This window comes from Peromyscus maniculatus, chromosome 1 (assembly GCF_049852395.1).
Source record: "Peromyscus maniculatus bairdii isolate BWxNUB_F1_BW_parent chromosome 1, HU_Pman_BW_mat_3.1, whole genome shotgun sequence".
NCBI lineage: Eukaryota > Metazoa > Chordata > Mammalia > Rodentia > Cricetidae > Peromyscus > Peromyscus maniculatus.
Window position 1 is genome coordinate 78,229,783 of NC_134852.1, and position 22,546 is coordinate 78,252,328.

The 22,546-nt window shown below is 44.3% G+C and overlaps 1 protein-coding gene across 1 annotated transcript in view; it reads left to right on the forward strand.

Moving 5' to 3' along the window:
• The window catches only part of Adamts17 (ADAM metallopeptidase with thrombospondin type 1 motif 17), a 332,924-nt gene that overhangs the window by 154,293 nt on the left and 156,085 nt on the right, over positions 1-22,546 (forward strand). Inside the window, exons 9-10 of the mRNA XM_042277783.2 lie at positions 19,227-19,367; positions 21,308-21,458. Coding sequence (XP_042133717.2) covers positions 19,227-19,367; positions 21,308-21,458 — 292 coding nt within the window. The remainder of the gene's footprint in view (positions 1-19,226; positions 19,368-21,307; positions 21,459-22,546) is intronic.

The window sequence follows — 22,546 nt, forward strand, 5'->3', positions numbered from 1 at the left end:
TTTGGTTTGGTTGTCTCTGTAGGTTTCCCCATCATGATCTTGATGCCCCTTGCTCATAGAATCCTTCTTCTCTCTCTTCGCCTAGACTCCTGGAGCTCAGCCTGGTGCTTGGCTGTGGATCTCTGCATCTGCTTCCATCAGTTACTGGATGGAGGCTCTGTGATGACAATTAGGGTATTCACTAATCTGATTACCAGAGTAGGCCAGTTCAGGTGCCCTCTCCCATGTTGCTAGTAGTCTAAGGTGGGGTCATCCTTGTGGATTCCTGGGACCTTCCCTAGCACCCTGTTTCTCCCTGTTCCCATGATGTCTCCCTCTATCATGGTATCTTTTTCCTTGTTCTCCCACTCTGTCCCTTTTCCAGCTCAACCATCCTGTTCTCTTATGTTCTCATCCCCCATCCCCTACCCTCCATTGCCCTCTTAACCCCCTGTTTGCTCATGGAGATCTCATCTATTTCCCCTTGCCAGGGTGTTCCATGCATCCCTGTTAGGGTCCTCCTTGTTACCTAGCTTCTCTGGAGCTGTGAGTTGCAGTCTGGGTATCCTTTGCTTTACATCTAGTATCCACTTATGAGTGAGTACATACCATGTTTGTCCTTCTGAGTCTGGGTTACCTCACTCAGGATATTTTCTAGATCCATCCATTTGCCTGCAAACCTCATGATATCATTGTTTTTTTTACCACTGGGTAGTACTCCATTGTGTACATGTGCCACATTTTCTTTATCCATTCTTCGGTTGAATTTTGAATTTGTAGTTGGAAGTTATAGATGTTATAGATGTGTTTAACATGATCTAAACAGTACACAATGAATACATCAAAATATCCAGTTACCTCACTAATATGTGCATTTTAAATTTGAACCTATTTTTAAATTTATTTTGTGCATGTGAGTGCGCATGGGCAGGCACGTGGCACAGTGCCCATGGAGGGCAGATGACAAGGTTCAGGAGAGTCTTGCCCTTCGCTTGGCTGAGGTGGAAACCTCTTAGTCTTCTCTTGCTGTACAGCTTCTTCCAGGCCAGGCATCCTGTGAGCTTTTGGCTGATTCTCCTGAAGTCTGCATCTTCCATCTCAGGGTAGGAGTGCTGGGATCACAGGTGCATGCCACAATATCCCGCTCTTTCTGTGGAGTTCAAGGGTCAGATCCCGGTCATGAAGTTGGAGCGACTAATGTTTTATGCACTGAGCCATCTCTCTGGCCCCTGTAGTTTTTATGTATCAGTTAAAAAACTCGAAAAACATAAGCTAAAGCCACTGAGACATCTCCAGGCCAAGATTTCACTGAAGAATTTTACCAAATACTCAAAGAGAAATTATCAATTTTATATATTATGTTATAGTAAACAGAAAATGAAAAACATTTCCCAATTAAGTGTAAGAAACTGATATTGCTCTGATACTAAAATATGAAAAAATATAGCTTAATATCTCTCAAGAGAATTTTAGAAAATCAAATCTAATTTTGTGTGTGTGTGTGTGTGTGTGTGTACACATGTGTGTGTGTATGAGAGAGTGAATGAATGAATGAAGAATGAACAAAAATGCAAAGTCATGACCAAGGGGATTTATTTAAGGTACACAAGGTTTCAGTTCATCAATTTGTATACTATGTCAATAGCCTAACTAAGGAAAATCATATCATTTCATGTAGAAAATTCATTTGTTGGCCGGGCGGTGGTGGTGCACGTCTTTAATCCCAGCACTTGGGCGGCAGAGCCAGGTGGATCTCTGTGAGTTCGAGGCCAGCCTGGGCTACCAAGTGAGTTCCAGGAAAGGTGCAAAGCTACACAGAGAAACCCTGTCTCGAAAAACCAAAAAAAAAAAAAAAGAAAAGAAAAAAGAAAATACATTTGTCATTATATCTAACTTCTATTGTCTTCTGTTCATGATAACAACCTACATCATTTTGGAACATGGGGGATGGTCCTCTGCTCTCCAAGAATATCAACCAAACAACCACAGTGAATACACTGAACAGCAAAGACTTAACCTTTCTAAGTTGAAAAGAACCTATACATCTAATGAGACATATACAGGATTTGTCTGGTGAAAGTCACGTGCTGATCAGTAGACCAGGGAAGGCTTGCTGTGTTCTGGGACTGAAGACTTAAGATAGAGGTGATGCCAGTTCTCCCTGAGTTGATCTGTAGGTTCAATGCCATTCTTAGCAAAACTAGTGGGGACATGTCACACTCCTGGTTCTGGCACTCCCCCGGTAGCTGAGGTACTCTCTTGACGAAAGAGAAATGTAGTTCAGTGAGTACCAGGGAACCCAGAATTAGACTCACACAAATATACTTGGTTTCTAACATGAATACAAAAGTGACTTAGTGCAGGTTAGTGAGTGAATAGCTTTTTCATTTAAAAACAATGCTGCAGAATTCGGACATCCATTGATGAAGAAAAAAAGAACCTTGACATAAATGCTATATTTTCCCCCCAAACTTAGCTCAGAATGAATCATGACCTTCAATGCAAAATACTAAACTTCCAGAAAAATACATCAGGGAGGAAAGTCTGGAAGCTGCGGCTGGGCGAAGCGTTCTTGGGTTTTCACAGAACGCCATCCAAGCCAAAGAAAGTGTTGGAAGCACCCGTGTTGAAAGCCTTGCTGCCTGAGGCTCTTTAACGGTATTAAAGACGTTACAGGACCGTTTACACATTTCAGTAAAAATAAATGACAGTAAACTGCAAACAGTCCTGAGAACGTGGTGGAAAGGCACCAACAGGCATTTCACAGAAGAGGACAGGGATGTGAGGACAGAGAGGAAGCGCTTGGATGGTTTGAGCGTCATTAGCGGGCAATGCAGACTCACCCCACGATGTGTTATCACCACACATTACTAGATGGCTATAGTCAGAAGAGTGACACGGAGTGCTGGCCAGGCTGCAGAAACTCGAGTCACTCCTACATAACTGATGAAGATGTAAAAGAACAGAGCTACTCTACAAAACAGTTTGGAGATGTCTCTCAAAACAAAAACTGCCCAAGCTCTCGGGAGGAGGAAGCAGGAAGATCAGGAGTTCAAGACTGTCTTCGACTGCATAGATAGTTCAGGGTCAGTCTGGAATACATGAGACCCCATCTCAAATCCTGGAGCTTACCAAACGGCCCAATGGTTACAGTCCTGTGCATCACCCCAGAGAACTGATGATTCCGTCACCTAGAATCTTGCATGTGTATGTTAAAGCAGGTGTCTTCATAATTGCCCCTAAACTAAAACTACCTAATCCTCCAATGGGTAAACAGTTAAACTGTGGTTCATCCATTTCCTGGACCACTACCTACCAATTAAAAGTGCATGAATTCTAGATACACACAGAAATGTAAATGAACCTCAAATTATTCTGAAATTTTTTTTTTTTAAAAAAAGCTCCCTTTCAGAGGAATAGACAGTACATGGTTCCATTCACATCACAGCTGTGAACTAGCGTAATTATAGAGATGAAGAGAGATTGATGGTTGTTAGGGTTTAAGGGATAAGTGTAGGTAAGCCCATAAAGGGGAAGTCTGTTGGTGATGGCACACTTAAGCTTTTCAGCTGTGGTGGTAATTATACAGGGCTGCGTGTGTTCAAATTGTATTCAACTTGAGCCAGGCACCCAACAGAGTGCACAGCTTCCTGAAAAACCAGAACAGGTTCTGTGGGATGTGGTATTTCAAATTCTGATCTTCATTATACTGTGTCTACGCAAGATGTTGTCACCGGAGAAGGCCGAGTCAGAGATGCATAGATCCTGCATGTGTTTTTATCTGCAACTTTTGTTGCATTTATGACTACTTTAAATTTAAGAATTTTTCTTTAAAAAGAAAATTGCCTTGAGAGACTTTCCAGGCCACACCTCAGACTGACTAGGAACTTTCACAGGTACGAGGGGGTGGGCACCTGTGTTTTTCAAAGTTCATTAGGTGACTCTCACGTGCAGCCACATTCCTGAATCTGTGCTTAGTGGTGTGAGTGGCTGCCATGATCATTGTCATCCTGCCCTCGCAGTGACAGCAAGACCTCCAGAGCCCTTGCTCTGTGCCCCTCCCCCATCATATCTACCCATCAGGAGTAATCACCGTTCTCCATTCACGGCCATGTCTGGACTTCTTCCAATGGGGACCAGTTGGCCCCAGATGAATGATTCTGGAAGTGGCACTTAGTTCACTTTGGAAAGACGCCTGGATTGGCACGTGGTCCTGGTTCATCAAGGAGCTCAGAGCCTCCTTGACTTTTCCCCATAGCAGAAGGGAATGGAAACTTGAAGGTGGAGAGGAGGCTGCGTTCATACTTCTTAACAGGAGCAAAGTGGAGCATTGGAAAGCAGTGGACATTGGAAAGCCTTTCTAGTTGTGGTCTTTTAGGTTTTGGATTCCTCTCTCTCCTCCCTGAAGTGCATTCTAGATGTAGCTATGCGTGCTGTAGTTATGGTACCACAAGACCATTTGGAACCCAGAGCATGTGCTTCAGGAGAGACAGAAACAGGAACATGAGCCCAAGGCCTGCAGGACTCAGCCAGCCATTGTCACCTATCCATAGCTAGTAGGAAACGCCGCGCGCGCGAGGCCTTGCTAGACACACTGAAGTGTGAGCCCTTCTCAAGGAATGTTCACTCTGGCTGTTAGTGACCTCCTCTTCTGTTTTTTGCATAAACCAATTTCTGTCCACTTCCACCATGAGTTGAAGAGGCTGGAACCCCAACGGAGGAGTCCTCCCTCTCTTAGACTTCTCGGCTTTCAGAACAATGAGTCCAAGTAAACCTCTGCTCTTTGTAAGTCAGCCAGCCTCAGGATTCTGTTATAAGAAAGCCAAGACATGGAGGTTGACTCAAGAAGGAGGCCCATCCTTGTGTGAATCTGGTGATTTTGTTTGGCCTCCTGGTCTGGCAGCAGGTTCTACAGAATGAATCCCAAGTCAGGCCAAAGTCTGGCAGGTGGTTGTGTTATCTTTTTGGGTATCTAGGTCAATCTGTTCCATAACTTGATGCATCCTGAAAAAGAAAAAGCTTTGTCTGCCAAAAAGGGCTGTTTATATGCCCGTGACATTGCCGGGAGCAAACGTGCCGTAGGAGTGGAGGGTAAAGGACACGGGGGGGAGGAGCAAAGGAAATCTCCCCTGCAACACCGCGTGTTCCAGAGGCACCATTCACACAGACAGGTGTCATGGACAAGCTGAAGTCAGCAATGATGGGACATGAAGACAAGCCTGAGGCCACTGATTCCACAGGACCCAGAACCAAGTGACAAAGGCAACAAACATTCAGAGGTGACCAAGTCTCCTGATGTCCCTCCTGAGGTTAGACTCTGCATCACACATTCTCTCACTGGTCCCCACCAGTCAGTCACCGGTCTGTGCTCAGTTTCCCTTAGTGGTTGAAGCATTGGTTCCATATCCGTGGAGAATTAACCCTTCTCGTGATAATCTCAAAATGGAGAGGGGGTAGTGTTTGTTGACATGTGGTCCCTTCCCTCCCTTTAGTCAGTGAAACCTCGCTGAAATTTTTCCTGGGGTGGAAGGAAAACCTTTTGGCCTCGTGAGTGAAGAGGGGTGGCCCGAGATAAAGGCAGGAGGCCATTTCTTCAGAGCAATGAGTCTCTCTGCCCTGCCAGAGCTGTCGGGTTTGGTCATTCAAGTTGACAGATGTTTAAATCAAGGCGAGCGTTAAGGTTGTTTTAGAAGAAGAAAGAGGACAGAGATGGTGCAGCAGCCTTGGACTGTGAGTCCCACTCCACCACACTAGTGGAGCTGAGTCCCGTGGGGGCTGGGTGAGTGCCGTGGGGGCTGGGTGAGTCCCGAGGGGGCTGGGTGAGTCCCGTGAGGGCTGGGTGAGTCCCGTGGGGGCTGGGTGCCATGCAGCCACAGGGTGGGGGGGGGACCTGAACCGGCAGAGGTGCCGCAACAGGGGGCACCATCTTCTGTTTCAGCCCTGGGAGTGGCTTATTTGGGGAGCTATGGGGCCTCCTCCAGGGACCTCCCTGGATCAACCCTGGGAGGCTTTTTGTCTGAAACACCTTTCCGATCTTGATGAGACCTTGTGGGCAGGGTCCCTTTCCTGTTTTAATAACCCATTATCAACTACAGAGTTGCCGTAAGTAAAAATATCAATTATCGCTTACGCAAGACCTGGCGCTACTTGAAACCGCATTCCATCTTCAGAACACCATAGTCGCTTTGAGCCAAACTTCAGAGAGGGTTTGAGGACAACTTGTGTACACAATCATTAAGTCAGCCAAAAGAATATATTTTTATCCTGTAAGTCGAATGCCAGCTAAGCAGTAGTGATTAACTGCAAGAAGTTGTAATTTATACTGGGGAAAAGTGGAGAAAATTTTTAAGCCATAAAAAATGTTGCTTAAGGCAAGAGGAAGGAATATAAAGCCCCCAACGTTTCAACTGCATAGGAATGTCAGAAACAATCTCTTGGTTTAAATTTTTTTATATTTTTTATTTTTTGTGTATGGATATTTTTACTGCATGTATATATGTGCACTCTGTGTGTGACTGGTACCTGAGGAGGTCAAAAGAGGGTACCTGGAACTGTAGTGACCAATGACCCACCATGAAGGTGCTGGGAATTGAACCCAGGTCCCCTGCAAGAGCAACAAAGTGCTCTTACCCACCAGGCGAAACTAGCCATTGGTTTTAGAAAAATGATGAGTCTATATTATAATGTCCAAGGTTTTTTGAGCAATGTGTAGTCACCAACTAGTATAGCCATGAGCTGCATACAATTTTAGTCAAGGGTCACAAAAGGCACCATGTATATGATCATGGTCCCTAAGGATATATCACAAAGGACGTAAAGCTACCGTAGTTTGTGGAGTGTGCACTCTGTGGTGGTGTTTGCATGATGGCAGAAAGGCCTGATGCTACGTCTCTCAGATTGTTCCTGGTCATGAAGCAAGCAGAGTGTGGCAGTGTTTAGTCATTAATGCAACCATCACTTCTTAGAGATGCTCACCTCAGAGTGGAGGCGAAGAGGGATTCGGGTTTTTTGAGTGTGTCCAGAATATACCAACATGACTGACTTCTCTGGTTTCACCAAAAATTTGGTTTTCTTCTTGGAAAGAAAGATCACTCTGAGTTTTGGTTTTGACTAAGCCATCTAAAGTATACTGAAGTTTGGTTATCAACTGGTCTACACTATGGCAGTGGTCCTCAGACTTCTAGGTGTTAGAACTACCTGGGAACACGTAAGCATCCAAATGTTGAGGTCATGCCTCATGCCAATGAAGTCAGAAATTCAGACTGTAGGAGCAAGACACCAGTGTTTCTTTGGGCTTTCTAGAAGATTCCACTCTGTAGCCACATTTTAGCCAATGCTGTATAGAAACTGAACAGGGTCTTTCTTGGTCTTCTGATTCTAGAATTTGCCTTTCAGATTTTGGACCATCTCCCTGGTTGTAAGCTTCATTAGGCTGGATATAAACTGCTTTGAGCCTGTAACATACATTTGTATTGATAAATGTGCTGCTTGAGCCCCCTGAGAACCCAGCTCTGGAAGTGGGGTAACTCCCCATTTCAGATTCTCACATGTTTATGTCGTGTCCTCCAAGGCCCTTTGTCTGGGGATGGTCTAATCCCTAACTCTGTGAACAAGGACAGAGCAACCCAACAGCCCAAGAGTGAAAACGCTGTCTTCTTGTGAACAGCTAGAACAGGGGTTACTATTGTTTATTCCATGATATAAAAGTGCCTGCTGTGGGAAGGGGGATGGGAAGTTCAGCCCATGGGAAGCTTATCCATGGAGAGAGAGCTCAGTTGGTTCCTGCTCGGCTGGGTGTTTTGAGCACCCAAGTTGATAATGTTTTGCTATCTTGTCTGACTAGCTGGTTGGTTATCTATCTATCTATCTATCTATCTATCTATCTATCTATCTATCTATCTATCATCTAGCTAACTAGATAGTTAGCTGTCTATTATCTATCATCTATCATCTATCTGTCCATCTATTTATCATCTATCATCTATCTGTCCATCTATTTATCATCTATCATCTATCTGTCTATCATCTCCCCCCCATTGGCCTGCTACATATTTAATAAACTGGCTCATTAAAAGCCATAAGAATCGAGAACCATGTAGAACAGAACCTTGAAGGGACGTAACGTGTGTCCCCCTCAACCCCTACCCCCCCCCCACCCCCCCCACCCCCACCCCCCGCTTAGAACTGTGGCTTTTGACCTACATAACCTAGATAAGTGTCTTCCCTGGAGTCTCTGGTGTGGTGACTCTAAGAAACACCTAGCTACTTCAGGAACACAGGCAAAGTGAACAGCACCCCAGGAGAGCAGAACCCTTTCAGAGAAACTCTGGGATCTAGACAGGTTGCTCTGTTTTTCATGAGTCCATGCGTGCCATCAGTTTGCCAACACCAGTTTCTCTGTGTGGTTAGCCCTGGGCCAGGCTGTCAGATATTTCTGAACTGTTGAAAATATAAAACAGAGTGACCAGTCCTGCCCTTCGGGGTGACTCCGAAAGTCATGGAGAGGGACTGTGATGGTCAGAATTCAGGAACATTCTTTGGCCTCAAGGATTGACAGCTACTTTAAAGAGAAAAGGACCTGTAAACTACACTCAGAATGGGACTGGGCATGAACCAAAGCCCTGGACACTGGGCTTTGTCCAGTGGGAACCATGAAGCAACCACTGAGGTTGCTCTGTGCCCTGTGATGAGCACTTCTCGGCTCTGGAAGGGGCTGGGCGAATATATTATTCTGGTTCCCACTCCCTCCCCACCTCCCTGACAGGATGGAAAAGGTAGAGTCCAAATAATGAGTCCATAAAGACCCCCATGGGGACTGGTTTCATAAAAGGCAAGGGGGTGATAGTCATTAGGAACAGGAAGTCCCTTGTCCTTAGGATTGCTACTGCCTAGAGGTCCTGTGCCCTTTGATGTCCCCAACAGGCCTTTGAACTTTGGGAGGAGGCAGGTTCTCCCCTTCTGCAGGCCTCCTGCCGTCTGCTAATCCCCCTCTTCGCTGGCCTTTGAAGAGACAGGAAATGCTGGGGTCTGGACTCCTATGCCCATTAAAAGGCTTCACCAACCAGGGGGGCACAGAATCTGGAAGCTACTGGGGGTAAGGGACAGGTTCCATCTTATGCCCCTTGGTAGCCTTTAGATCTCCACCACATTCTGAGTTTTCGGGAATTAACAAATTAACCAGCATCACAACCAGCCCCGTTCCCATTGGCTGAGAGATTTAGCAGTTATTATTGTGGGGGTGGGGGTTAAATCTAAGTTTCTTGGGAATCAGAGTTGCTAGATCTAGGTGGACTTGAAACTAATCAAGAATGATATAAAGCCAGTTTATCATAATCATGCACACATGCGCGCACACACGCACGCACGCACACACGCACGTCCATGTACACGCACACATGCATGCATACACCTATGTGCATGCTTGTACACAAGGCCAGAGGAAGATGTCTAGTGCCCTGTTCTGTTTCTTTTCACTTTATTCTTCACTTTATTCTTGTAAGACAGAGTCTCTTACTGAACCTGTTGCTTGATGGTTTTGTTGTTTCAGCTATGTTGGGTAGTCAGCAAAGCCCCAGCCATCCCCACCCCCCTACCCCCTGCCCCGAGGGAGTTCCAGGTGCAAAGCCGTCCCAGCTTTTGTAGGATGCTCTGAATTTAAACTTGGGTCTTCATGCTTATACAACAAGTACTGTACCACTGAGCCGTCTCTCAGCCTCACCTCGATCTTTTCTTCTAAGTTAAAGTCTGCGTCCCCCTGTTTTCATAGTGCCCTCAGGGCACCTTAGTAGGCAGCTCGGAGGCTGTTTAACTCCTTCACTCTCAGATGAATGTGCCTAAAATGAATAAAGCCACTGTCTCAGTGGTGATCCCCAGCCTTAAAATTATTTTGTTGCTGCTTCCTAACTGTAATTGTCCTACTTGTGTTTATCGTAATGTAAACATCTGATATGAGGGATATCTGACATGTGACCCCTCTTGGGTCACAGGTTGAAAATGCTGCTTTAGAACATGTGCTCCATGTGCCTAGCATTTCAGGGCTGTGTGTTTCTAGTAGAAAGCATTTGACAGGTCCATAGTGGATGACTAGCTAGGTATGGCTACTTAGTCCTGTCTAGTCAGGGATAAGGAAACTGAGGTACAGGGGTGTTACTAGGAGAGGGGGCAGGTCCTCCATGCTTTGTGAATGTCATTTTACCCTTTTCTCTGTCTCAACATAATCAGTGAAGTTTGGTAAGGTAGAGTGAAAGCTCACCTGCTATAAGTGTCTTACATGTGTATGTAAGTGTAATACAGAAGCAGAGGCACACAGATCTAGACATGACTCATACACCTCGTGTCTTCTGTCGTCTCATGACTGGTTCATTGAGAGAGACAGTATATGTTATGCATATATTACCCATTTTTACCCACCGTGATGTTACCCATTGTAGCAAGTAACACCAATACGCTGTTGATCCCATGTGATGGAGCTGTTCCCTGGGCTCTTCATCTCACCTCAAACATTCATTTCCCCAAACCAGCCAAGACAGCTTTGAGGAAAGGCCAGACCTGACTCTTGTTCCCCTGTTCCCTTTCATCAAAATCCAAGAGCTTTTGAAAGACAGGTCAGCTCAGAGCCAGCTGAATCCAAAGCTTCCAACATGGCGGAGTCTAGAACCCCCTAGCCATCTTCCGCATCTTCAGTCTTCAGTAGAGGTAAGTGGTGTGGTGCATTGTGGGAGTTCTTTCTTGACTCCCTCCATGGCATGCTTTGAGATTTCTTGTAGCAAATCCAGAAGAGGTATGCTATTTTGTTTAAGATAAGATCCATCCAAAGTCATTAAGTTATTATGGTGTCTAATATGTGTGGCATGAGGCTCATGTGTGCCCTTGACCTCCCAGTCACTTAGAGTTAAAATGACTGTGTGCTTAATGCTGCACATTTCCGTTAAATATCACATTGCCAGAAATAATACATGCCCTGGAACACAAACCTAAAATAACATGGAATTTTCAGTCAGGTAATCTTTAATTTAAACTAAAAATAACCTAAACAGTAGTTTATAGAAACCTCAAGGAACAGGACACCCGCCCACTGCCAGTTCATCTAACTGTAGGACACTTACTTAGCATTTGAACCTTTCAAACCAGATGAAGCGTGAGCTATAATAGACACGAGCCCCAGAAAGCCAAGAATCCCACTCTTGGCTGGCCCTGCTGACTAGAACATTCCTTTTGGAAGGCCACTGCTCAGGGCCAGCAGAGGGAAATGCTCACAACAAGTGGCCTGCTCTTGGAGAGAGAGATGCTGTGGGAAGCATGGCTTTGTGAACAGCACCATCAAGGTCTCTGAGTGCTTGTGTAGCCATCCAGTGTATCTCCTGAGGGTCCGGGTTCTGTGGCCAGCACCAACGGATAGTGAGGGTCAAGGAACCTCTTTCCATTTATAGCTGACTTAATCACCATAGGAGAGTTAGATGTGCTTCTGGGTTTAACCTTCTTCCTGGTTGAGATCAAGGGCTCAGCTCTTCTTGGTGGTATTCCCAAACAATATCCTTGTTTGAAAACCCATCTACTGTTAAATATATTTTCATGTACTTATCCACCACATAACAACAACAACGATGAGAAATCCATGCAAGTTAAAATTAGGAAAACGATTACCTTTCTATCCTCTTCTATCCCATACGTCCATCATCTGCATCATTTGTTCCTTTATCTAATCTACATTGTCTTGTTCTCCTTTGTATATGTTATACTAAACTCACATGATCATTTTTTGCATATATGTTATAGGTAGGATCTGTATATGAGAGAGAACATGTACTTTTTTTCTTTCTGAGATTGTATGGCCTCAATTAATATTATATACATTCTAAGTCCATTCACCATTTTCCTGAAATTTTGTGATTTTAATTTTCTTTAGAGCTAAATATTCCATTTTCTCTATGTGTTAGATTTTCATTATCTATTCCTTTGTTGGAGACCAGCTGGTTTGGCTCCATTTCTTTAAATAAAGCAACAGTAAACATGGTGTGCAAATATCTCTATTGTAAGATACGAATTTCTTTGGGTATATGGCCTAGAGTGAAATAGTTGGGTCAAATAGTAGAATTATCTCTATAGAAGTTCTTTGAGATGTATAAACTTTGGGTCTGGCTAATCTTCCTGTGTGATTGTAGTTATTTGCAACTTCTTTCCAATAACATTAATTTTTTTAAAGAAAAGAAAAGAAAGAAAGAAAGAAAGAAAGAAAGAAAGAAAGAAAGAAAGAAAGAAAGAAAGAAAGAAAGAAAGAAAGAGAAAGAAGGAAGGAAGGAAGGAAGGAAAGAAAGAAAGAAAGAAAGAAAGAAAGAAAGAAAGAAAGAAAGAAAGAAAGAAAGAAAGAAAGAGAAAGAAAGAAAAAAAGAAAGAAGGAAGAGAAAAGAAAATTCTTCTGGTGGCTGCTTGGGAGATGCCTGCTGGGGAGGACGAGTGGTGATTGACAGAAGGCGAAGGTAGAGCAGGTTACCTGGTGTGTTGGGTCTCCATAGGACCATGGCCCAGTTCACGAGGTAGAAGATGCCACTGCTTTTGGCCGACTATTGACAGAGGGGGAGGAGAGAGGCTGTAGAGAATTCCTATAGGCAGAGCTGAGGTCCCCAGAGGGATTCAACCATTTCTGAAAATAAGACAAGACTGTGTAGTTGAGAGATGTCTGGTGTGGTAATAGTTGTCACATTCTTCATGTTGTAACTGGCAAGATGTTCTTTCCTTGGGGTCGTGCCATGAGAGTGGGGTCCTATGTGTCAGAGGCGAGTGAGTTAGGCAGTCAGAGCCCCTAAGCTAGTCTCCAGAGTACTAGTCTACATCACATACCACGTTCCCTACCTTGAACAGGCTCTTGTCAGTGGAAGCGAGGAGACAGATGCATAGCCTTTACAGAGCAATGAAGGGAAATATTTGGAGAACATGAGCCAGAGAGAAAGGAACATTTTGCCTCTTGAGGGAGCATTCCTGTTTTCAGAAAGCCTAGGCTTCTGCAGTCCGAGTGGAGTCCTCTCGGAACTAACACAGGGTCTCTATTTGTCTCACTCACTGGCCTTTCAGACCCTCTCCTGCCAAAGCTGTAGGCAGCAGCTTAAACTAGTCACGTGCAGTAGTCAAACCTTGTCATTATAAAAAGGAAGCTAGAACTGCTTTTTTTTTTTAAATGAGGTATTTTATTTGCTAAGCTCTGTCGAAGTTTTCGTTAAAAATATGACCAGCTTTATTTAAACCTATATTGCATTTAAGGTGGTCAACTTTTGATGAACTCCGGTAAATGTACTTGAAACTCCAGTTTGTTTCCTCAAAACTTAGTATAAAGCAGAAAGAGAAGGGGAGATAAACATGTAGAAAAGGTGATAAGTTGATTTTCCTTAGCATAATGTCTCCAGAGTTCATCCATGTTATTGCAAGCAAATCGATGACTTTCCTTTGTTGTTGTTGTTGTTATTGTTTGGAGATTGGGTCTCACTATGTAATCCTGACTGGTCTGGAACTCACTATATAGATGAGGCTATGAATCCACCTGCCTTTTCATCTTTTATTTAGACTAAATAATATTCAGTCATATGTAAACAACATATTGTATTTGCCCATTCATCCGTCATAGGATATTGTCTTGGTTGCTTTCTACTACTATAAGCAAGGCTTACATGTCGGATCCCTGACCATCACTGAGGAAAGCTAAGGCAGGAACTCAAGCAGGCCAGGACCTGGAGGCAGGAAGTAAGGCAGAGGTCATGGACAAATGCTGCTTACTGGTTTGCTCAGTCTACTTACCCTGGACCACCTACCTGTTCAGGGATGACATCAACCATAGTGGGCTGGGCCCTCCCACATCAATCAACCATCAAGAAAACGCACCACGGTTTGCTCACAGTCCAATGGAGTTATTTTTCTCAGTGGAGGTTCCCTCTTACCAGGGGACTCCAGTTTGTGTCAAATAGACACCCAACCTGCACAGACCTTCAGGCAGATTCCATGTTAGCTGTGCCATCAGGACCAGAATGAACCTGGGAGTGTTGATCTCTGAGCTCTTCATTTTACTTTTTGAGGGGATAAATAGCCAGAAGTGAAATGGCTGGGTCATTCAGTAGTTTGGTAGTTCTATGCTCCCTTTTGGAGACACCTCTCTGCTGCTTTCCATAGCATCAATTACCCTGTCTGGCATCCTGGCCATCAGAGAGGGGGACTCCACAACTTTATAGGCACTGGTCCCAGCGTGACAGAACACAGCTCCTTGTGTTCTGATTGACATCTCCCTGAAGCAAATCAGGTGCCATGAAGAGCATCTTCTTCACAGACCTGATGACTTTTATATATTGTCTTTGGAGAAATGGCTGTTCGAATCTTTAGCCCTCCTTTCAAGTTCAGGTTATTAGGGGATTTTTTTTTTTTTCAATTGACTTACAGGACCTGCTTCTGTATTTTAGAAATAAACTTCTCCTGTTGTGTCGTCAGTGGTTCTCAGCCTATGGGGTCATGACCCCTCTGGGAGCACGTACCAGATATTTATATTACAATTCATAACAGTAGCAAAATTACAGTTATGGAGTAGCAACAAAAAATAATATTGTGGTTGGGGGTCACCACAACACAAGGAACTGTATTAAAGGGTTGCAGCATTAGGAAGGTTGAGAACCACTGTGCTACATGAAATGAGCCAGTCACAGAAGGAAAGTACTGGATAGTTCACTTATGATTTAAGAGTGGGACGGTGGTGACCAGTGCAGAGGGACAATCCACACACTTTGGTCTGAGAGCTGCTGCGTAGCCCATAAATGTAGTTAGCACTACTAGATTGAATTAAATAAATAATGTTAAAAATCTCTTGCCACAACAACAAAAAGTTTAGAAAACATAAACCTCAGGGCTAAGGATGTGGCTCCATAGTACAATGTTTGCCTACCATGTGCAAGGCTCTGGGTGCAACCACAAAATAAAATTGTTTCAAGTCACTGATTTTAGGCATAGTGCGGTGGTACACACCTTTAATCCCTGCGCTTGAGAGACAGAGGTGGGTGGATCTCTGAGTTCAAGGTCAGAACTGATCTATATAGTGAGTTCTAGGCAAGTGAGTGCTATAAAATGAGACTGTGTCTCAAAAATATAAAAAGATTGCCTCAAAAAGAAGTAAGCCTATTATGTGAAACTTTATTTGAAAGTTGCTTTCCCATATATTGACATATGAATAACCATTTTCTTTTGCCCACCAAAAAGAAAAGAATTATTTTAAAAAGAAAAGAGAACAGTTGCATTGAAAGAAAGATAGAACTCACTTTATACATCCAAATGACTGTTGTAGTATATCTAAATGGCCTCATTGGACCAAATTACTCAATCATTTCCTAGGTCTTTCTTTGACCCTTAACGTTTGGAACAGTGATGCCCACCCGGGAAGAGTAGATGGTAATTGTCTAAGCAGAGATGGTTCTCATCCTGTGAGCTGTCTGCCTCGCTATTGAAATAATTTCACACCTGTCACAAATATGAGGTGTCTGATATTTGGGGCACATTGTGCAGCATCAAACAGATAATCCATTTGGTAAATATTTATCCGAGCTTGCTGGAGGCCAGTCCTGATGAGAAGCTGTGTGGAGGGCGGGGTCAGGAGAACCCCCATGAGAGGCTCCAGAGCTCTGTGAAGAGCACTGCTGTGAGGGCCAGAAGCCGACAGGAGCAGGAGAAAGTGGTGCTTGCTCTTTGGTCCAGTACAAGCTGGCCGGCTGACCAGTTAACTGGAAAAACTGGTCCAGGTGGAGAAACATCAAAGTACTATACTTAGGTGCTTTAAACAATTTAACCTAAACTTTATAAACATGTAGACGGTGTTATAGTTTAGTAACAACTGTTTCAATATAGCATAAACAGTTCTGGTTTATTTGTTTGTTTGGTTTTGTTTTTATTTTGTTTCCAATTTTGTGATTGAGAGGCAAGTCTTTCTGGTAAGGGCATCTGCCCACTGGGACACCATCAACTTCCTTCCTGCTAGCATACTCCTAATGCAAGTGGGAACTCAGTTTCCTCCCCTTCCTTTCATCCTGATATGGTTTGAAAGAAAATGACCCCCAAAGGGAGTGGCTCTATTAGGAGGTGTGGCCTTGTTGGAGTGGGTGTGGTCTTGGTGGAGGAAGTGTGTCACTGTGGGGGCGGGCTTTGAGGGCTCATATATGCTCAAGCCACACCCAGTGAGACAGACCACTTCCTGTTGCTTGTAGGATATAGAACTCCCAGCTACTTCTCCAGCACTACGTCTGCTCCAGCACCATGTCTGCCTTCATACCACCATGTCCCACTATGATAATAATGGATTGAACCTCTGAAGTGTAAGCGAGCCCCAAGGAAATGTTTTCCTTTATAAGAGGTGCCGTGGTCATGGTGTCTCTTCACAGTGATAGAAGCCCTAAGACATATTCTTTCCTTGTTCTTTCCTGCCCGTCGCTTCATTGAACCTAAGGACTTGTGTGTGCTAAGACAGGGTTCTACCACCAAGTTGCTGCTGCAGTCACTCCAATCTCTTTAGTATACACATTTCTGTATGTAGCATTTCTGTATGTAGCCTCCCATGAAGCAGTCTGGGACCAGATGTGTAGGATTTATTCTTCATCTTTTACTGTTCTGCCCAAAGATCATGGTAGCCACGTATTTTAGTTAATAGCAATATTAGTTTTCATGCAAACAACTGTACATTGGAAGAAAATTGGGCTTTGTTTGAAATTTTAGGCAGTCTGACAATGGAACAACTATATGAGAAGATTAGTATTGTTGGAATTATGCAGTTGATCACTATGCTTATCCTAATTTTACAATATAAAAACATAGTCAATTTAAGTGCCAGGATGACAGCTTTAGAAAAACTTGTTAAACCTGTAAAAATTCAGACAGAAGAAATTAACAGCGAAGTTGTTTCAAGTTTGGATCATAAGGTTGCAGAAAGAAAGCCTGTTTTCACACAGTCACCCTTAATTTATCCTGTAACAGTACAGCAGATGCCTGATCAAATGACTACACAAAATATTTGGGCTCCAATTGAAATGTTGGATTTAAAAAGGTTTAAAGAGGCAATAGTATCTTATGGCATGCATTCCTCATATGTAAAGCAAATGTTAAACTCTTGGTCAACATATAATAGGATTGTACCACAGGACTGCCAGGAGCCGACATGTCTCAAAAAAGAAAAATTTTGTAAGTTATTAAAACATTTTAAATGCCATATTGTGTAGATCTCTGAAGGTGACTGTCCAGGCTGTCAGCTGTCTCTGTCTACCCTACAAGACTCCCGAAAGTTACATACATCCTTTTCCCATTTCTCAGGTAATATTATATCCTTCTGAGGTCTTTGATGTGGTTTAAGACTAGATAGTTGTAATTTCCTCAGTTATGATAAAAGATAACTTAGATATAAAACCTTAAACTCACAAATATAAGATAGGTAGGACATCTTCTTTAATATTGTAACTGTAATTCTTGCTCGATAATTGTTTTGTTATATGTAATTTTACTATGTTAAAGTTAAAACCTTCCTTTTTAAAAAAAAAGAAGAAAAGGGGAAGTGCTGTGGATATCGCTCTATATAAATAAAACACTGATGGCCAGTGACCAGGCAGGAAGTACAGGTGGGACAAGGAGAGAGGAGAATTGGGGAAACAGGAAGAAGGAGGGAGAGACACTGCCAGCCTCCACCAGGACAAGCAGCATGTGAAAATGCCGGTAAGCCACCAGCCGCGTGGCAAGGTATAGATTTATAGAAATGGGTTAATTTAAGATAAAAGAACAGTTAGCAAGAAGCCTGCCACAGCCATACAGTTTATAAGTAATATAAGCATCTGAGTGATTATTTTATACATGGATTGTGGGACTGCAGGGCTTGGTGGGACCTGGAGAGAAGCTCTCCAGCAACAAACAACTTTGCCTTTGCCTGCATATTTCATTGCTTAATACACCATGAAGTCCCATGTATGAGGTAATGGGTATCACTGGCATGGGAAGGTTGGAGAATACAGTTGACTATCCTCATCTGGTGGAAACAGATGGATAAGGCATGCTAGCCCAAGACTCAGGATGCCTGAGCACCAGGCAGTATGTTCTCCAGAGGATATGGCTTTGGCTGGGATCAGGCCAAGACAGATCTACACAGGGAAATGTGTAGAGGTGCCCAATGAGATGTAGGAAGCATCGTGTGATCTGCTGGGGAGACCTCAGCATGAAAGGGCAAATGGGGATATCGAGAGGAGGTAAACGATGTTCGAGGAAAGTAGGGAACTGGGGCTCGGGGAAAGCATCGGGAACCCCTGCTTATCATGATCTCCTCTCCCAGGCTGTGGTGACCTGAGTTAGGGATGACAACTTTCGTCCATTCCATCTCCTTCTGACACATTCCCTGGCACTTGAGAAACATCTAGTATTTTTGAATGAGTCAAAATGCGTGGTTCTGTTTTTTCACTGTAATTACTACCAACCCCCCCCCCCAAAAAAAAACAAAACAAAACAAACAACAACAACACAACGGTTTCCTCAAGTACACTGGGTTTCTGTCCTGGAAATCATTGTCTGAGAGCTGTGGGCAAGCCAAGCGTGTGTGCTCTGCACCCTAGCTCACCCCACTGTAGGCATATGGGTAAACTGAGGCCGCTGTTCAGGTCAGTGTCTGGTCAGACTCCCATCTAGCGGTGCCTCGAAGTGTTCCTCGGGTACAGTCGGAAGGTGGCAGAATGATAGTTGGTACCCAGGGAACATGGGCTGATGAGGCATGGGGGTCATTCTGGGTCTTCTCATGTTTCTTGTGAATGGGGAAGGTTTTTTTAGTAAACAAGCGAAAACATGGAGAGAGCTGAAAGATAGCAAACACACTCGTCAGTAACTCAGTCTCCGGTGTTTCCCACCGGCTCTCAGCAGAGTGTGGCTCAGCAACAGAATGATGTTTAGTGTGAGATATCAGGTCATCTCATCAGAAGATGAGACTTGATTAACTATCTTGGGTTTTATTAACTGTCATACTTGTCATTATCATAATTACTAATTCATTCATTCGCTCATCATTAATTCTTTTTGCTCAGTCTTCAGACACTCTGTAATCAAACCACCTCAGTTTCTGTATACACTGTCTGTGGTCTGTAGTGTGAGAGCATTATCACCTTACATCACTCTCTTGTACTTTAAACTTGATTAAACTTGACCCAGGACCTGGAAATGAGGTACATGGGGCATTGCATCCCACACTCTTTCTCTTTCTCTCTGAACAGCCTGGGAATGAACCACGACGACGACCACTCATCCTGTGCTGGCCGTTCGCACATCATGTCAGGAGAGTGGGTGAAAGGCCGGAACCCTAGCGACCTCTCTTGGTCATCCTGTAGTCGAGATGACCTCGAGAACTTTCTCAAGTAAGTCCTTGAATCATTCTGTAACATCAACAACAGCAAGTTTTCCCAAAGATGGGCAACTTAGCAAGTATGAGAAGCGAATCCTTAGATGAATCCTCAACTGGCTTGGGAGATGGTCAGGGCAGAGTGTCCTGTAATGGGCAAAGGCCTCTTCCTGAGGTTGTATCTGGTATGATGTTGCATGTCCAGTATGGGATCATTAAATGATTGGCTGAATGAAATATCAACCTAGTGCCTCTGTCTTGCACTTCTCCGCCAGTCTGTGACCACGAGTGGACACCACTGTAGGGATAACTTAGCTGCTGTAGAACTAAGAACATGCTACTTGCTGAAGCTGCTTACCTTGAAGGGAGTGGGTTAGCTGGGGGTGAGTTTGCACACTTCCCCCCTCCTTTATAGGGGAAGGGATGTGCTTCTCACTAGCTCGGTCTCCCTAGAGAATGTCTCTACTTCTCAGTTCTCTGATTTCTGTGGAACACTTTGGTTTTAAACCCTTGTTAAAGTAAGTATATCCAGCTGGGTGGCAGTGGTGTACGCCTTTAATCCCAGCACTTGGGAGGCAGAGTCAGGCGGAGCTCTGAGTTCAAGGCCAGCCTGGTATACAGAGCAAGAGCTAGGACAGGTACCAAAACTACACAAAGAAACCCTGTCTCAAAACCCTCCCCCCCCCGAAAAAAGTAAGCATGTCCATGGTCCCTGTTGACCTGTTGGTGTCTGATCTTAGGGCTGTATTTACAGTGTTGATTTATGGGTCCTGATTGCTTCTCTACTTTGTTGTGTTAACCCACATGAAGTAGAAATAGAAATGAATCAGTGAGTCTCACTGGCGGGTTGAGTTTGACAGACCAGCTCTCTTTGACAGGACCCGGGGAATGTGGGTTGAAGTAGTTAAAGGATTTCTTCATGTTTCCTACGGGTGGAAAAAGTGTTCGGTAAATAGGCTTAGAAATGAACTTACTGGTTTTAAGATAGTCTGCTTCCACTGACTGTAATCACAGACTCCTAATAAAACGTTGTGAGCTGCTGATGTTACTCCATATCACCCCAAAGGGTCAGAGTGACAAGACAGGATGCTATACATTTGCTCAGGTGCACAGTGCTGGTCCCATTAGTAACAAATGGCTGTGACTGAGCCTGGGATCTGTGGACTAGCCTCAGGTGTGTGTGTGTGTGTGTGTGTGTGTGTGTGTGTGTGTGTGTGTGTGCGTGCGCGCGCGCGCGTGCATTAAATCCTTTCTTCAAGGGTTTGGGAAGTATCTGGTCTCATCTGCCTTGCTTTAAGGATAGGAAATAAAAGCATCGAGCATTTTATCTCCTAACAGAGGCCTTTCGGGAAATGTACCTCCCATTGTAAATGAACATTCCCTTCCCAGTTGAAACCCAGCAGTTCTTGACAGAGTGAGTCCCTGACTTGCCTTCTGCAATAGCAGAGGATTTATTTGACCAAGTAAGACATCAAGACTGGCGTACGTGCTTTAGCCCAGTAGTCCCTCAAAGAGACTCCATGGTGTCAGAAATCAGAACTTTGAGTTTGTTTAAAATAAAACAACCTTAACTTGTGTTATTTTTTGTTTATGTCAACTTTTGCTCAAAGCCATAGTCTAAGGAAATTCAGAGTATTCTAATTTAAAAAGAAATTTTCATCAAATGCCTCTAAGAAAGCTCACTTGCTTCATCAGAGCAGTATCTATGGCCCTACCAAGCGGTCAGTTCTGCTTTGTCTTCAGAGCAGAGACCCACATTTCACCATATAATAAAAGAACACCCCCCCACACACACACACAAATACATACACACACACCAAAAGGGTAACCCGGGTGTCCAGTGCCAAGGCCCTTGTCCCATGAATCATCCGAGGCGCATCCTTCTCGGAAACCGAAAAACTAGAACAAAGATGAGCTACTCCATTTGGAGACTGATCTGCTTCTTGGCTTTTTCAGATCCAAAGTCAGTACCTGTTTACTGATCACCGACCCCAGGAGTCAGCACGCCCTGCGTCTTCCATACAAGCTGCCAGGCATGCACTACAGCGCCAATGAGCAGTGCCAGATCCTCTTTGGCACCAATGCTACCTTCTGCAGAAACATGGAGGTAAGCAGCCAGGGAAGGGTAGGCGTAGGAAGACACACAGCCCAGCAGCCCCGCTGCAGGTCTGGATTCTGCTGGACGTCATGGGTATCTCAGACACAGACATGAGTGTGACCGTGTATAGGCATAGGCATGAGGGGGTGTGCATGTGCACACATCCTCACAGGTACTTGCACAGGTGTGCCCCATATAACCACCTGTGAAAGTACCAGCACACACTTTTGCAAGCATCTATCCATTCACAGCCCTGCACACGGGTCACTCTGAAGGAGATACTTTGGGGATACTCACACTAGTAGCCTGGTGTTTTAGCATGAAATCTTTAGGACAAAGGAAATCTAGTCACACTTCTTAGACATGGTGTGATGTCGCCTGAGATCAAACCCTGCCTAGTTAAGGAAGCGAGCTAAAAACTGGTTCACACTGGAGGTTATCAGATGGAGAGAATTTAATAAGTGACATGTTGATTTTATAATAATAATAATGCACAAATAGCATTTACTGAGCAGCACCCATTTGATTGATCCTAAAGGCCTAGCCTGCATGAGCTCCATCAGTCCTCACCAGAACTCTCTAGAATCTACCTCCTGATTGTAGACAATATTACCAAATCAAACTCTGTTATCATGCCAATGGTTTGATTATGGTATAGGTAACAGTGCAAGGCCTGGGAGCCAAACCTGGTCACCCCCACCATGCAGATTTGCTCACCACACTGCAAACAGTGAGGCCTAGGGCTTGGCCAGTTCTGTGTATGGAAAGTGCCAAGAGGACTGTGCTAGGACCTGTGACAGGACACTTGCCATGTGTATGGTTACCTGTGTGAGAGACAGGCGTGGCCCCGACACCAGAAGCATGCTAGAGAAGCTGGTGGTCCAGGTGGTGCTTGGCAATGAGGCTTGGCTTGGGTAGCAGGTGGATCGCCTGGGACAGAAACAGACATGGCTAGGGGCATATGAAGCTCAGGAGCCCCCACAATGCAGTCTGGGTTTTTGTTGAAGGCCTGGGCTCAGGATATAGCAGGTGGTCCCAAGGAAGATGCACAATAGACTGGCCAGTCTCCAGATACAGGAACTCAGGGCAGGCCCAGC